This window comes from Mauremys mutica, chromosome 14, assembly GCF_020497125.1.
Source record: "Mauremys mutica isolate MM-2020 ecotype Southern chromosome 14, ASM2049712v1, whole genome shotgun sequence".
NCBI lineage: Eukaryota > Metazoa > Chordata > Testudines > Geoemydidae > Mauremys > Mauremys mutica.
This window is the reverse complement of record NC_059085.1, coordinates 42,868,882-42,883,506: the sequence shown is the minus strand read 5'-3', so window position 1 is coordinate 42,883,506 and position 14,625 is coordinate 42,868,882. Positions and strand designations below refer to the sequence as shown.

At 70.0% G+C, this 14,625-nt stretch overlaps 2 protein-coding genes across 6 annotated transcripts in view; one reads left to right on the top strand and one right to left on the bottom strand.

Annotated features, from left to right (window-relative positions):
- Nucleotides 1-785: 785 nt before the first annotated feature.
- On the top strand, nt 786-10,604 carry SLC22A31 (solute carrier family 22 member 31). The gene is made up of 9 exons (XM_044987814.1): nt 786-1,182; nt 3,172-3,275; nt 3,466-3,620; nt 4,911-5,079; nt 5,988-6,133; nt 6,395-6,497; nt 6,917-7,131; nt 7,933-8,044; nt 8,707-10,604. Exons 1-9 carry the CDS (start codon nt 817-819, stop codon nt 9,122-9,124), a joined length of 1,788 nt encoding a protein of 595 aa, XP_044843749.1. The 5' UTR covers nt 786-816; the 3' UTR covers nt 9,125-10,604.
- Nucleotides 9,725-14,625, bottom strand: part of CDH15 (cadherin 15) — a 27,382-nt gene continuing 22,481 nt past the window's right edge. For 4 of the 5 annotated variants that reach the window (XM_044987809.1, XM_044987810.1, XM_044987811.1 and 1 more), the window contains 5 exons: nt 14,329-14,565; nt 13,701-13,940; nt 13,480-13,616; nt 11,692-11,856; nt 9,725-11,052 (listed from right to left, as the gene is read on the bottom strand). In XM_044987809.1, coding sequence (XP_044843744.1) covers nt 10,855-11,052; nt 11,692-11,856; nt 13,480-13,616; nt 13,701-13,940; nt 14,329-14,565 — 977 coding nt within the window. In that variant the 3' untranslated portion in view covers nt 9,725-10,854. The remainder of the gene's footprint in view (nt 11,053-11,691; nt 11,857-13,479; nt 13,617-13,700; nt 13,941-14,328; nt 14,566-14,625) is intronic. The other variant, XM_044987812.1, reaches the window with a different exon arrangement.

Genomic DNA, 14,625 nt, shown 5'->3' with positions numbered 1-14,625 from the left:
AGGGCTGGTGTTTGCGGAGGGCTGGGCGCAGCCCTTTACGCGGCTCCTTCCCACCCTATCAGGGGATTATCAGCACCAAGCCCGGGAGTTTCCCCTTCCTCACCTGGGCTCAGCCCTGACCGCACCCGCTCCCAGCTGGGGGCAGGCAGCAGGTCCCCCCATTTCAGGGCCACCCGAGGCTCTGCCACCCACAGGGCGGCCTGGGCACAGCCCTGAGCTGGGGCCTCCCCCCATTTCAGAGCAGGGGGCTGGGGCCGCTGGGGGGGGTGGGACTAGATACCTCCCCAGGTCTCTTCCAACCCTGATCGTCTATGATTCTATGGGTGGACCTGGGTGGGGGGCGGGGTTGGCCCGGCGGGGTTGTCGCGGGTGGGTTCGGCCCGGGTGGGGGTGGGAGCGGCCCGGCGGGGGGCGGGGTTGGCCCGGGCGGGAGCGGCCCGGCGGGGGGCGGGGTTGGCCCGGCGGGGTTGTCGCGGGAGGGGTCGGCCCGGCGGTGGGCGGGGTTGGCCCGGCCCGGCTCGGTTCGGCCCGGCGGGGTTGTCGCGGGTGGGTTCGGCCCGGGTGGGGGCGGGAGCGGCCCGGCGGGGGGCGGGGTTGGCCCGGGTGGGAGCGGCCCGGCGGGGGGCGGGGTTGGCCCGGGTGGGAGCGGCCCGGCGGGGGGCGGGGTTGGCCCGGCTCGGTTCGGCCCGGCGGGGTTGTCGCGGGTGGGTTCGGCCCGGGTGGGGGCGGGAGGCGGGAGCCGGTCCTGTCCCGCCCCGGGGCGGAGCCAGCCCCGGTGTCCCGGCGCGGCGCAGCGCTGCCCGCCCCGCCCGGCCCATGGAGTTCGACGCGCGGCTGCTGCGGCCCGCGGGCGGCTTCGGGCGCCGCGCCCGGCTCCTGGCGGCCGCCACCTGGGTCCCCAACGCGGCGCTGGCGCTGGGCTTCTTCGCGGGGCTGCTGCTGGCGGCGCCGACCGCCCACCGCTGCCGCCCGGACCCCGCGCTGCTGCCGCCCGCGCTGCGCAACCTGTCGGGCCGGGCGCTGCTCAACGCCTCGGTGCCGCGGGGCCCCGCGGGCTGGAGCCGCTGCCTCCTGTATCGCTACGCGCCCGGCGCCGCGGGGCCCAACCGCACCGGGCCCTGCACCCGCGGCTGGGACTACGAGCTGCCCGCGGCCGGGCTGCGCTCCAGCCTCGTCACCCAGGTGCGCGGGGGCTGCCCCGGCTGGGGGGGGGGCGAGCTGGGTCCCGGGGGAGGGGGGCGAGCTGGGTTTCGGGGTGGGGGGGCGGCTGTCCCGGGGGAGGGGGGCGAGCTGGGTTTCGGGGGGGGGGTAAGCCGGCTTGCGGGGGAGGGAGCTGTCCTAGCTTGGGAAGGAGCTGTCCTGGGGGGGGGCGAGTCGGCTTTGGGGGGGATGCCTTGGGGGGGCGAGCTGGCTTGGGGGCGGGCCGAGCTCCCTGCTGTCTGGCACCCTGTGTCTCTGTGCCCCTGGCTGGGGTAGCGCTGTCCCAGTGCCCATGCGTGGGGTGGGACGCTGAGCTGGGCTTGGCTCGCAGGGCGCTGGGACCCCAGCAATGCACCGGCCCCTGGCATGCTCGGTCGCAGACCCCCAGACAGATGCTCCCGCTGCTTCCCGAGGGTGGCTGGGAGAGGGCGGGACAGGCTGCAAACGCTGAGTCACAGGCACCTGGGCGCTTCCAGCCCTGCATGCTGCTTTCATCTGCCCACCTGGGCAGAGCTGCCGGCCACGGGCTGGTTTGCCCGTGGTGAATCCTGGAGCTGGCCCTGCACACACCTGTAACAGGCGCTCGCAGCCTGGGCCTTTTCCCCAGGAGCCCTGGTCAGGCCTGAACCCCTGGTGCTAAGTGTGGGTCTGCCTGGGGGCCGGTGCTGAAGATGCCTCCACAGGTGGCCCCGCTGGCCCCAGCAGAGCCACCCAACTGCCGTCTCCCGGTGCGTTTGCATAATCCGCAAACCCAGCTGCGGTTTTGTTGCGAAATGTTGTTGGGTGGGGAGGGCAGTTACAGGGCGGGAGAAGAGCCCTGCCTGCCTAGCCAGGCCATGGCGACGTGATCCCGGTGTCAACGCTGGAGAAAGTGCCGAAAAGCCTGCACCTCCCTGCCCCTAACCCTGACCCTGCTGTGGGAGCAGGGGTTGTGGAGCTCGAATCCCAGGCTGACACCAACTCCCTGGGGCCCTTCATTAGCGCTCCCCCTGGGAGGGTGGTCCCAGCACTGGGAGGCCTGTGGGTGGGGCAGGGGGCAGATTGAGCTGGATTCTGCTGCTGCTGCCCAGGCTGGATGTGCTCCATGGGGGCTGTGTGCAGGGGAAGGAGGTTGAGCCTTGGAGCAGGTGGATGGGCACAGCCCTGGGTGAGCACTCCTTGCCTTCCTGTGCTCGGAGGAGGTGCTCCACCCCCCTGGCCGGGCTCTGCTTCTCCAGCAGTGCCTTGGGGAGGGGGTGAGAGTCGCAAGTCCCGGGCAGTTACTTCCTTTCCCTGTTTGCTGCTTCCATTCCAGGGTGTTTCCTGCCATCCCTGGGCAGTGCGGGGAGAGGAGATGCCAGTTGTACTGACCCCCGGGGGTGCCTGTGCTCAGGGTGCAGCTGGTTCCCTTGGTGGGTCTCTGTTAGTGATGGACTTGCATGGCAGGCGGAGTGGAGATCACCTTGTCCTACCTCAGCTCTGCCGCCTTGGGCAGGGAGCCTGTCTGACCTAGCTAGCGAAGCATGGTCAGGCCTGCTCAGTGGCTGGATGGGAAACCTCAGGGCAATGCAGGAGGTGGCTCTGGGATGCTGGAGGGGATGTACTGGGCTGTGGTGCCAGGGTCAATGTGCTGCTGGAGGGTCCTGCCCTCTGCATTAGACAAAGGAAGGTCCAGGCTTGTTTTGCAGGAGTCAGGGTGTTCGCGTCGGTGGCCTGGCTGAATTCCTCATCCTACTTCTCTAACCTCCCCCTGTGGTTTCACCTGGGCCTGGGAATCTTCTGGCTTCCTGCCTGAAACCTCTGAGCAGTGTGCCTGCTAAACAGCTGCAGGGGTCCAGTCCAGAGGGGGCTGCATTGCAGTGGTGGATGGGATGTCCCGAGTGGCCTGGAACTATGGGACGGTACCATGCCTGTTCAGCCCACCCCCCGTGGGTTAGGCCCGTTCAGGGCAGCATCAAGGACTTCATGGCTCACTCTTCCTTCCTCCGGCAGTGGGACTTGGTGTGCTCGGATCGCTGGAAGGTGCCACTCGAACAGACCACCTACCTGCTGGGCTGGCTCAGCGGCTGCATTGTGCTCGGCTTGGCCTGCGACAGGTAAAGCACCAGCCACAACGGGCCCCAGATCAGACCCCCCCGGCCAGGCGCAGCATTGTCCATAACCAGCCCTGCCCCTTGGGTTTGTGGCCAACCCTGATAGGTGCCCTGGGGCATTGTGGGGGTGGGGCGGGGCTGTTCTGTGTCTCTCTCCCTGCCCAGCTCGCTGCCCGTTGGCTCTCACCTCTAGGTTTGGCCGGCGTCCCACCTTCGTGTTCTCCCTGGTGCTGGCGGTTCCCCTGGGCATCGGTGTGGCGCTGGCACTGAATTACATGATGCTGCTGTCGCTGCGGCTCCTCCTCGGTGCTGCGCTGGCTGGCACCTTCCTCTCCCTCTACGTCGCAAGTGAGTCCGCTTGGTCCGGCCCCTTCCCTGCTCCAGGAGAGAGAGCTCCGTGGAGCCCCATGGCCCTGTGCATGTGGCCCCTTGCTCTGGCTTTTATTGTATCGTTATTTGTGTTACCGTCGTGCCTCGGGGCCCCAGACCTGGACCGGCACCCCCTGGTGCTAGGTGCTGTACGAACACAGAACAGACCGACTGTCCCTGCTCCTGACAGTCTAAGTAATTCCCTCTGCAGCTCCCCCCGGCTGGGGAGTGGAGAGCCCGGCTGGGCTCAGTTTGCGTCTGGTCTGGGAAGGATCACCTGCCAGTGTAACCCCAGCGCTCTCCCTCCATGTGGTGCGCATTGTCATTCTCCAGCTGAGCAGCAGGGGCGGCTCTAGGAATTGCGCTGCCCCAAGCAGGGCGGCACGCCGCGGGGGGCGCTCTGGGGGTTGCTGGTCCCGCCGCTCCGCTGGACCTCCTGCAGGCACGCCTGCGGAGGGTCTGCTGGTCCCGTGGCTCCAGTGGACCTCCTGCAGGCATGACTGCAGATGCTCCACCGAAGCTGCAGGACCAGAGGGCCCTCCGCAGGCGTGCCTGCGGGAGGTCCACCAGAGCCGCCTGCCGCCCTCCCGTGGGACGCCGCCCCAAGCACGCGCTTGGCGCGCTGGGGTCTGGAGCCGGCCCTGCTGAGCAGCAGGGGGTTTCAGAGCAGGATGGGAATTGTCCTGGCGGCTCCTGGCTGGAGCCCTAGGGGCAGATGGGTGACGGGTCCCTGGGCTGTATGGCCCCTTTGCTGGCTCACGGGGCAGCCGCTCTGATGCCCAGCTAGGTCGCGCTGAAGCACCAGTGTACCTGGCCCTGGGACTCCGGCTAACGGTCTCCTGTTCGGCGGGGAGTGGCTGCCAGGAGGGAGCCGGAGGCTAGGGGTGTCGTCTGCAGCCCCAGGGAGTGGGGAGAGCACGCGGTCACCTCGGGAGTCGGCCCCTTGCGAGCTGAGCCGCACAGGGCTGTATTTGCTCCCACGTTGCCCAGGGCTGCAGGGGGGGCAGGCAGCAGCCCCAGGAGGCTCTGGCTTGTGCCTGGCTCTGAAAAAGTGACCCGGGGCTGTGGGGGAGCCTGACTCTGCAGCCCCCCTCGTCAGTCAGGCCAGGCTGGGAGCAGAGAGGACGGCAATCCCCGCAGGGAGCCGGCCCCCCTGTCCCTGCCCAGCGCTCGCCTTGCGGGCGTCAGCCTGATGCAGTGTGAATCGACCCTCCCCCTCGGTCTTACACCCCCCGTCCGGTCTGAGCGCTGCCTTTCTCCCCACCCCAGGGCTGGAGCTGTGCGACCCTCCCCACCGGCTGATGGTCGTCATGGTTGCGGGGTTCTTCTGGGTTGCTGGGGAGCTGCTGCTGCCGGGCTTGGCGGTGCTGTGTCGGCAATGGCGGCTGCTGCAGGGGGCCGTGACGCTGACACTGGCCCTGCTGGCCACCTGCTGGGGGTAAGGACTGGCTGTGCCGCAGGGGGGCTGGGAGCTGGGGGGCCAGGGGCAGGGCCAGCCTGGCTTTGCTGGACACCTGTGGGAAGATGGCCGGGGAGCTGGAGTGGCCTGGGGGGAGCCCCACCCTGAGGCACTGAGCCCCATCATGCCCCACCCCTCCCTGTCCTATACAGCCCCCTGTGCCAGAGCTGACGCGCTGGCAGGGACCCAAGCCCCCAGCTCCATGGTGTGAGCGGCCCACAGGGAACACAGGCCGCGCCTCCTCCCCTGCTCACACGTCCTAGTGATGGTGAAACCGGCTGGCAGCGACTCTGGGGCTGCGGCTGGGTCAAATGCTCCCCAGGCCCTTCAGCTCAAGTGCGGCGCCGGCTGCCTCTGAAGGAGCCCTGGAGCCCACGGGGCTGGGGGTAAATATTTGCTCCAAGCAGATTAAACACGGTTAATTTATTTGCCAGGTTGGTTCTGAGCTTTGTGGCCTGATCAGACCTGGGGCTTGCGGGGCGGGGGTGGGGGTGGGGGTGGCAGAGAGAGCGGGAGCCCATTAGCCCTGGATGGGGCGAGAATGTCACTTCCTCAAGTGGCACCGTGGCAGGGAGCGGCCGTTGGGGGGCAGGAGCAGCGGCCCGGTCCCTGCACTGCTGGCCCCAGGGTTGGGGGGAGGCAGGAGCCCGTTGCAGGCGCTGGGGGGCGGCTGGGGCGGGTTCCCTGTCCGGTTCCCGAGTTGAGTGCACTCCAGACTGTGCGGGGCAGACGGCGGTGATGGGTCACAGTGAACCTGGCCTGGATTGGTGCCACCGTCCCTCGCCTGGGGGCGCCCGGCAGGGCGAGGCGTCTGTCGTGGGGCGGGTTCTGTGCGGCCGCGTGCAGAGGCTGGGCCCGTGGTGACCCCGGTGACGCTCTCCCTCCAGCTGCCCGTCGCTGTTCCCGGAGTCGCCCCGCTGGCTGCTGGCCACGCGGCAGCTGGAGAAGGGCAGGAAGGGTCTGCGGGCCCTTGCGGAGGGCAACGGTGTGAGCCTGGAGGACGAATTCTACAGCCAGGAGCACCTGTTAGCAGGTGAGAGCCGGGCCCGAGGGCCCCGGCCGCATCCCTGGGGCCTGGCCTGGGCTCAAAGTCAGGCTGAGTCCGGTGCTGTTCTCACGTGGCATCCCCCCCCCCCCATCTGAACCTGCTCCTCCTCCCTGTCCCCCCAGCTTCCCCCCATCCCCCCGGCCTTGGCTGAACCCCTAATGCTCCAGGACCCAGCTGCTCTAGGCTCCGTCCCGCCCTCTGGCTCTGCCCGGAGCTGCGCTGACTCTGCTGCTCTTGTGTCCCCAGAGCTGGAGTCTGAGGGGGCCCCGCTGCCCCGCTACCACACGCTCTGCGAGGTCTTCAGCACCCGAGTCATCTGGAAAAACAGCCTCATCCTCGGCTTCACGGCGTAAGGACCCACCGCCTGCTGGGGGCAGGGAATGGCTGGGCCATGGGCCTCCTGCTCCGCCTCGTGCCCCTTGGCTCGCCCTCTGGGCACTTCCCCATGCGCCAGGGCAGCCTGGCTCCCAGCCCCCTGCTATTCTAGCGTTGGGCTCCCCCGTACACGCAGTTCTGCCGGTGCCTCTCAATCCACAGCCCCCACCCTCCCCCTGCTCTCCCAGCCCGGGGCTCCCCCCAGCACGATTCTGCTGCCGTCCCTCCCCCCCCTCTCTCCGCTCCGGCTGCCCCGAGTCTGAGCAGAGCTCGCTGCTTGTGCAGGCTGCATGGCGGTGAGTGACGGGCGCAGAGCTCGCCCGGCGGCCAGGCCCTAGCTAGGTCGCGCTGCGGCTGCCCTCCCCGTGACCAAGGCCCCCTGCCCTCCTGCAGGTTCATCGGCAGCGGGATCCGGCCCTGCTTCACACGCAACCTGGCTCCCTACCTCCCCCAGTTCCACTTCTCCTACTTCCTGCTGGCGGCGCTGGAGGCGGCGGCCTGCCTCTTCCTGTGCGTCACCGTCAACCGCGTCGGGCGCCGCCCCATCCTGCTGCTCTGCACCATCCTGACCGGCATCGCCGCACTGCTGCTGCTGGCCCTGACGCAGTGTAAGGGGCAGGGGGCCTGCTCTGGCCCGTGGGGACTAGCAGTTCTGCCCCAGTGCATGCTGGCGCCGGTCCTTGGGAGGGGGAGGCGTGAGCTCCCTGGGGCTCCTGGTAACTGTGAACCAGCCTACAAGTCAAGCATTTGTGCCAGCTGCTCACCCAAGCCCTGAAGCCCGGGTAGCCCCCCCCCCCCCCCAGGGCAGGGCAAGCCACCCCAGCCGGTGGGTAGGTCATGCTGTGAGCCTGGGACTCCAAACCACGTGGCTTCCTGCTGTGGGCTTGTCTCTCCCCCCCTCCCAGCCATGGAGTTACTCCCCCCAGGGTGGTGAGAGCCAAGGAATCTGCTGGGGGCTCCGCCCACCCCTGATACTGGAGAGGCCTGGACCCCTGCTTGGGGAGGGGGCGTTCTGGGGTGTGTGCTCAGCCCCTTGCCCGGGGGGGGGTGATGCAGGGCGGGGGGCTGCTTCTCCTGGTAGCTGCCTGTGGTCGTTGAACTCATGGCCATGCCCACCTCTTCTCAAGCTCCCTGTGGAAGTTCCCAAAGCATCTGATCCAGAAACGGGCTGGACGGACACGCCCACTCCGTCCTGCCCAGGGAGCAGCTGCCGGTGCCAGGCGTGGGCTGCTGGCGGTCTCCCTGGGCTGGCACATGGGTACGTTCCCTGCCCCACTCACCAGGCAGAGCTTTAAAACCCCGTGTTGTAAATCCGTGGGGGAGCCAGCCCTGGAGCCCACCTGCACCCAGGGCCCCAGCTAGCCAGACTGTGGCGTGTGCTCACTCCGCTCCCTCGCTCCCGACTCTAGATCTGCTGGACTGGATCATCCTGACCCTCTCTGTCCTGGGCATCGCGTACTCACAGGCCGTCACCATGCTCAGCATCTTCTTTGCCAGTGAGGTCCTTCCCACCGTGGTCAGGTAGGAGACGGGCCCTCGCTGCAGCCCCGCGTCGCCCGCGGCAGCCATGGGCTAGTGCGCGATGCAGGGCCCAGAAAGGCGGAAGGGGAGGGGGGCAGCACTGGCTGTCGCAGGTTCTCTGAGGGGTGGGTATTGAGCCCCAAGAATCATAGAATCTCAGGGTTGGAAGGGACCTCGGGAGGTTCTAGTCCAACCCCCTGCTCAAAGCAGGACCAACCCCAACTAAATCATCCCAGCCAGGGCTTCGTCCACCACCTCCCTTGGGAACCCATGGGACCAGAGCCAACTTCCTCCACTCGGATCCAGTGCCCCTGCCTGGGGGCTGCCCCCACAGCTCTCTCTGTGATGTACTGCCCCCGAGTCAACTAAACCGCTGCCTGGATGCCATGGCAGGGTCCTGTGGGGCGTGACCCTGTCCCCTCCTGCCCCAGCCAGTGCATGCCCCACAGCTGGGAGCACACGGCCAGGCCTGGTGGCTGCTTTTCCGGGCAGGGGCCAGGCCCAGCTCAGCTCCTAGGCTGCACCTGCTGCCTCCAAGCTGCCCTGTCAGGGCAAAGCCCCAGCTCACCCAACTGCCAGGCTGGGGTGTGGCACCCCCCTGCTCTGGTCAGGAGGCGGCGCTGTCCCTCGGTGAGGGCCTGCTCTGTGTGTCCCCCCTGCAGGGGCGCGGGGCTCGGCCTCATCATGGCCGCCAGCTTCGTGGGCAAAGCGGCCGGGCCCATCATGGACATCCAGAACAACCGGGGCTTCTTCCTGCACCACGTGGTCTTTGCCTCCTTCGCCATCCTGTCCGTGCTCAGCATCATGCTGCTGCCCGAGAGCAAGGGCAAGGGCCTGCCCGAGTCGCTGCAGGATGGCGAGAGCCAGCGCCGGCCCCCGCTCTTCCGCTCCTCCCGCCGCAGGGACCAGCTGCCTCTGCTCTCGCCCCGCAGCGCCGGCCACGCCCCCGAGGCCCAGGACTACGCCCGCCTCGTCACTGCCACCAAGAAGATGCTGAGCTCCCACCGGCGCCCCGCCCCGCGGGACAGGCAGCTGCTGCTGGAGCCAGCCCCACGGGGTGCCCCCCAGCAGGAGACTTAGCTGGGCTGGGCTGTCTGTGGGGACTGTGCCCTGCGGGCAGGGGGACAGCACCCAGCGTTAACTGCCCTGGGCTGCAGGTGTCTCCTGCCCCCAGCGGGCTGTGTCGTTTGTGTGCGGTACCTCCTAGGGCCCATCACACCGCCACGGCCTGCACGACCGTCTCCGGGCGGCAGCTCCCTTCTGCTCGCCTGGAGGGCCTGGCATGGCTGTTAGCGTGCCATGCGCAGCCTCCTGCCGCTGCCGCTGCCTCACGGGGGTGTTTGGGGGCTCCCACAGCCCCTGCTGCATACCAGCCCTGCAGGGAGCGGGGCCTGGAGGAGAGAGGGCCCCCACCCCCTCCTAAGGAGCCTGCGGGGAAGGGCCGCCCCGGCTCAGGGAACGCCAGGCCCCGTGCCCCCTGGCCAGGGGAGCAGCTCACCAATAAAATGTGCCTTATTTCTAGCCAGGGCCTGGTTCTGCTTTCTCTGTGGGGGCCTTGGGGGGCCCGTGCCCTGGGCTAGCACTGGGCAGCCCCTTTAACCCAGCAGTAGCACTTCACTCCCCATCCACGGGCAGCTGCCCCCTGCCCATGCAGCACTAAGCGCCAGCCAGTACCATGCTCCAAGCCTCTTTATTGGGGCGTGTCGGGGGGATTCGTACCTGGCACTTGGGTAAGAACCTCCCCCTGGGGCAGAGCCTCCTGGCACAGCCCTCCACCTCAGCGGGTCCCAGCCTGGGGCGGTCCCAGCCAGGCAGGGCCCGGGGGGCTGGCTCAGCTGGGCACCCCCTCCCTGCAGGGCTGCTGCCCTGCTCCCTCCTGCCTCTGTGGTGCTGCCAGGGCTAGGCCAGCTGTGCCTTGCCCCTCCCCCAGCCTCGCTTGGGCAATCCCCCTGCTGGGTGCCACTGCAGGAAGTGGCTTTCCCCAGGCTTCCTGGGCCTTAGCTGCTCCGGGGCCCCTGCCAGCCCTGCCCCTCACTCCTGATCCACAGCTCCCTGCCAGCCTTGTCCTGCACTGAGCTCGCTGGCCACCCCCCGGCAGGAGCCCCCGCCTTGGAGGACTGTGTTCTCTGCCCTCTCCCAGCTCAGCTACTCCGGGAGCCAGGCGCCCAGCTAGCTTCTGCCCCTTCCATGTCGGCTGCGAGAGTGCCCTGACCCTCCCTGAATAACGTACCTGCTCCCCCCTGCCCTGCCAGCCCTGCCCCTCTCCTCCCCCTGCCCTGCCCCTCTCCTGCACCTGCTCCCGGCTGCCCCTTGAGAGCCAGGCTAAAGTTAAGGCTGGCTGCGGTGCTCTCCCCGTTGCCCTGTTGCTGGTGCCCGCTGCCTCTGGCTTTGGACGCCGGCCTGCCAGGAACCTCCCCCTGCGGCCTGGCTCAGCACTCACTGCAGGTCGAGCTGGGCGCGGGGGTCTCCGTGCAGTTCTCACATCCCTGTGCCCTCCTGGGGCGGGTGTGTGGGCAGAGGCAGGGCTGAGCTGCAGGAAGTGGCTTCGCCCAGCCTAGCCCCTGGCATGTGGGGGCTGCCTGGGCCCCGGGCTGGCGCTGCTGTTAGAAGCAGCTTGTTCCTAAGGCGGGTGCTGTTCAGGTGTCCGGTGTCCAGGGCTCAGCAGCGCTATGGCCGCATCCTGCAGAGGTGGCTGCTCCCAGGTTCTGCCGGCGCTGGGCAGGACCCAGGACCCTGCTCGCAGGATTCCCTGCCGCTCAGGAGCGAGCTCTCCCACTCCCGGTCCCTGAGTCCCCCTCCCTGCCCCGGCCCTAGTGCCCGTATAGGTCCGCCAGCCGGCGGAAGCGCGGCCCCCACTCGCTGAGGTAGTCGTAGTCCTGGTCGCCATCCGTCAGGCTGGACACGATGGAGCTGAGCGAGCCGGCCACGGAGCCAGAGCCCTCGCAGTCGTAGATGAGAGCTGTGTCGTAGGGGGGGACGTTGGGGTCGCTGTCGGCCGCTTCCAGCCCCTGGAAACAGGAGAACAGGGCTGTGAGGTGGGGGGGGCTACTGTGCCCACCCCTCAGAGCCTGGGAGCCCCGGGCTGCCCACTGGAGCACCAGCCCCCACCCCCCTCAAGCCAGTCACAGCCAGAGAGTGGGGTGGGACCCCAGTTCCCTCCCTCCTGTGCCAGTGTCAGGGGAGGGGCTGTGTCTGTCCTGGGAGGTGCCCAGCATGGTTTGGATGCTGGAAAAATGCCAGCTCCAGCGTGGCAGGAAGCCAGCCGAGCAAGGCCCTGGGGCCGGCAGACAGGACCTCAGGGAGCTTGGCCAAGCAGGAGCTGGCAGACTGGCCCTGGGGGCACCTGGCCGAGCTGGGGCACTGGGGCCTGCAGACCGGCCCTCAGGGAGCTTGGCCGAGCGGGGGCGCTGGGGCTGGCAGACCGGCCCTGGGGGCGCTGGGGCTGGCAGACCGACCCTCAGGGAGCTTGGCCGAGCGGGGGCGCTGGGGCTGGCAGACAGGGCCTCAGGGAGCTTGGCCGAGCGGGGGCGCTGGGGCTGGCAGACCGGCCCAGCTGGCCCATTGGCCTGTTCCAGTCTGTCAGGCGCAGCCCGGGGCCAGCTGGGAGCAGCACGGGCCCATGCCATTGTCCCCCCTCCCCCGCTCACCTCGTTGATGAAGTCTTCGATGTCAGAGGGGCTGGCGGGCAGTTTCCGTGGATAGGGGGGGGTGGCGTAGCTGTAGGGAGCGTCTCTCCGGGTTGGCTGCTTGCCCCGGGGGCAGGCTGGGGGGAAGAAGTCGGGATTGCGGAGCTGGTTTATGTCGTAGGCGCCCTAGGGAGAGAAAAGCTTTAGCGCCTGCCGGGGGAGCCGGTGAGCAGGTCCTGCCTGCGGGGGGCGCTGGGCTGCAAGGGGCAGCGGCAGTTTGGTGCTGCCCAGGCTGGTGTAATATGGTGTGTGTGTCCCCTAAACAGGAGAGACGGGGGACAGCAGGGGGGCAGGGCTGGGCTAGCGGGGGGCTGGGTCGGGACCGAGGGGCTGGGCTAGCGGGGGGCTGTGGGTCGGGACTGAGGGGCACACGCAGGGCTGGGCTAGCGGGGGGCTGTGGGTCGGGGCCGAGGGGCAGGGCTGGGCTAGCGGGGGCCTGTGGGTCGGGACTGAGGGGCACACGCAGGGCTGGGCTAGCGGGGGGCTGTGGGTCGGGACCGAGGGGCAGGGCTGAGCTAGCGGGGGGTTGGGTCGGGGCCGAGGGGCACACGCAGGGCTGGGCTAGCGGGAGGCTGTGGGTCGGGGCTGAGGGGCAGGGCTGGGCTAGCGGGGGGCTGGGTGGGGGCCGAGGGGCAGGCTGGGCTAGCGGGGGGCTGTGGGTCGGGGCCGAGGGGCACACGCAGGGCTGGGCTAGCGGGGGTTGTGGATCGGGGCTGAGGGGCAGGGCTGGGCTAGTGGGGGGCTGTGGGTCGGGGCTGAGGGGCATTGGGCAGGGCTGGGCTAGCGGGGGGCTGTGGGTCGGGGCCGAGGGGCACACGCTGGGCTAGCGGGGGGCGGTGGGTCGGGGCCGAGGGGCAGGCTGGGCTAGCGGGGAGCTGTGGGTCGGGGCCCAGGGGCAGGGCTGGGCTAGCGGGGGGCTGTGGGTCGGGGCTGAGGGGCAGGCTGGGCTAGCGGGGGGCTGTGGGTCGGGGCCGAGGGGCATTGGGCAGGGCTGGGCTAGCGGGGGGCTGTGGGTCAGGGCCGAGGGGCACACGCTGGGCTAGCGGGGAGCTGTGGGTCGGGGCCGAGGGGCAGGCTGGGCTAGCGGGGGGCTGTGGGTCGGGACCGAGGGGCACACGCAGGGCTGGGCTAGCGGGGGCTGTGGGTCGGGGCCGAGGGGCACACGCAGGGCTGGGCTAGCGGGGGCTGTGGGTCGGGGCCGAGGGGCAGGGCTGGGCTAGTGGGGGGCTGGGTCGGGGCTGAGGGGCACACGCAGGGCTGGGCTAGCGGGGGGCTGTGGGTCGGGGCCGAGGGGCACACGCCGGGCTGGGCTAGCGGGGGGCTGTGGGTCGGGGCCGAGGGGCAGGGCTGGGCTAGCGGGGGGTGTGGGTCGGGGCCGAGGGGCACACGCAGGGCTGGGCTAGCGGGGGGCTGTGGGTCGGGGCCGAGGGGCAGGGCTGGGCTAGCGGGGGGCTGTGGGTCAGGGCCGAGGGGCACACGCAGGGCTGGGCTAGCGGGGAGCTGTGGGTCGGGGCCGAGGGGCAGGGCTGGGCTAGCGGGAGGCTGTGGGTCGGGGCTGAGGGGCAGGGCTGGGCTAGTGGGGGGCTGTGGGTCGGGGCCGAGGGGCACAGGCCGGGCTGGGCTAGCGGGGGGCTGTGGGTCGGGGCCGAGGGGCACAGGCCGGGCTGGGGTAGCAGCGAAGTGTGTGGCTGGTTGGCCTGGCCCATGCCCAGGCCCCGGCCCCGGCGCATGCGGCTGCCCCCCCCTCACCTGGTCCTCCTCGCCCCCGCCCTGCTCGTCGTAGTTGAGGATGTTGTCGCGCAGGTCGTCCTGCGAGCTGCCCAGCAGCCCCTCGTGCCGCGGGCGCCGGAGGCAGCGTTCCCGGACGGCCGCCAGCAGGGCCAGCGCTGCCGAGACAGAGAGAGGTGATGGGGCCGGGCCTGGGCTGGGGTCAGCGGGGGTCAGCGGGGGGGCGGGGGGGTCTCACTTACACAGGAGCAGGATGATGCTGCTGAGGATGATCATCAGGGCCCCGAAGCTGAGCCCCGCCCCAGCCGTCGAGGCCGCCTCCGCGCTGGCCTGGCAGCTGCCCCCCTCGTCGCAGGGGCACACGGAGACGTTCAGCAGCTGCGCCCGCTGCTGCCGGGGCTTCCCGGAGTCGCTGAGCAGCAGCGGCAGGGAGTGCAGCCCCGTGGGCACCGGCACCAGCACCGCCAGCACCGCGTGGGTCGCTGGGCGGAGACAGGGACACCATGATCCACCCCGCCCGTAGGGCCCCAAGTTCTCCCCCCCACCCATGGGGCCCTGCCCCCCCCACCCCAATGGGGCCCTGCTCCCCCTCACCAATCAGTGCACCCTGCTCTCCCCCCACCGATCGGGCCCTGCTCCCCCTTCACGGCTCAGCCCCCCCGCTTCACCCCCCAACGAGTGGGCCCTGCTCCTCCCTCACCCAACAGCCCCTCCCCCCCACTAGGCTCCACCCGCCCCTGGCCAATCAAGTCGTTCCCCTCAGGCGGGTGGGGCGGCTCTGCCCTGGCTGTTGCAGGGCTGGGGGGAGCGGGGCTCAGGCTGTCGCCTCCCGTCCATGGGCGAGGTGCTCACGCCGGCCCCCGCCCTCACCGTTCAGCTGGCTGAGGCTCCAGTTGTGGGCGAGCTGGGGGGCGTCGGGGCTGAGGTGGAAGTGGAAGGGCTCAGCGTGGGGCGGCAGGTCCTCGTCCATGGCGCTCAGCAGCAGCCCCCGCCCCTTGCTGGGCTCGCTGCACACGACGCCCGCCAGCGGCAGCAGGGCCGGCCCGTGGTCGTTCACTTCCACGATCTCGATGGACAAGGTGCCAGTGGCCGTGCGCGGCGGGTCAGCTGGGGACAAGGGCAGACAGGTCAGGGCCCAGCACTCACCGGGAGGACGGGTGGGGCCAG

What these genes read in the sequence shown, in the direction of transcription:
- SLC22A31 (XM_044987814.1), top strand. Translation starts at nt 817, where the DNA reads ATGGAGTTCGACGCGCGGCTGCTGCGGCCCGCGGGCGGCTTCGGGCGC. An exon ending in CCTCTCCCTCTACGTCGCAA is followed by an intron (nt 3,621 to 4,910) that starts GTGAGTCCGCTT and finishes TCCCCACCCCAG; the next exon opens with GGCTGGAGCTGTGCGACCCT. An exon ending in CTGCTGGCCACCTGCTGGGG is followed by an intron (nt 5,080 to 5,987) that starts GTAAGGACTGGC and finishes CTCTCCCTCCAG; the next exon opens with CTGCCCGTCGCTGTTCCCGG.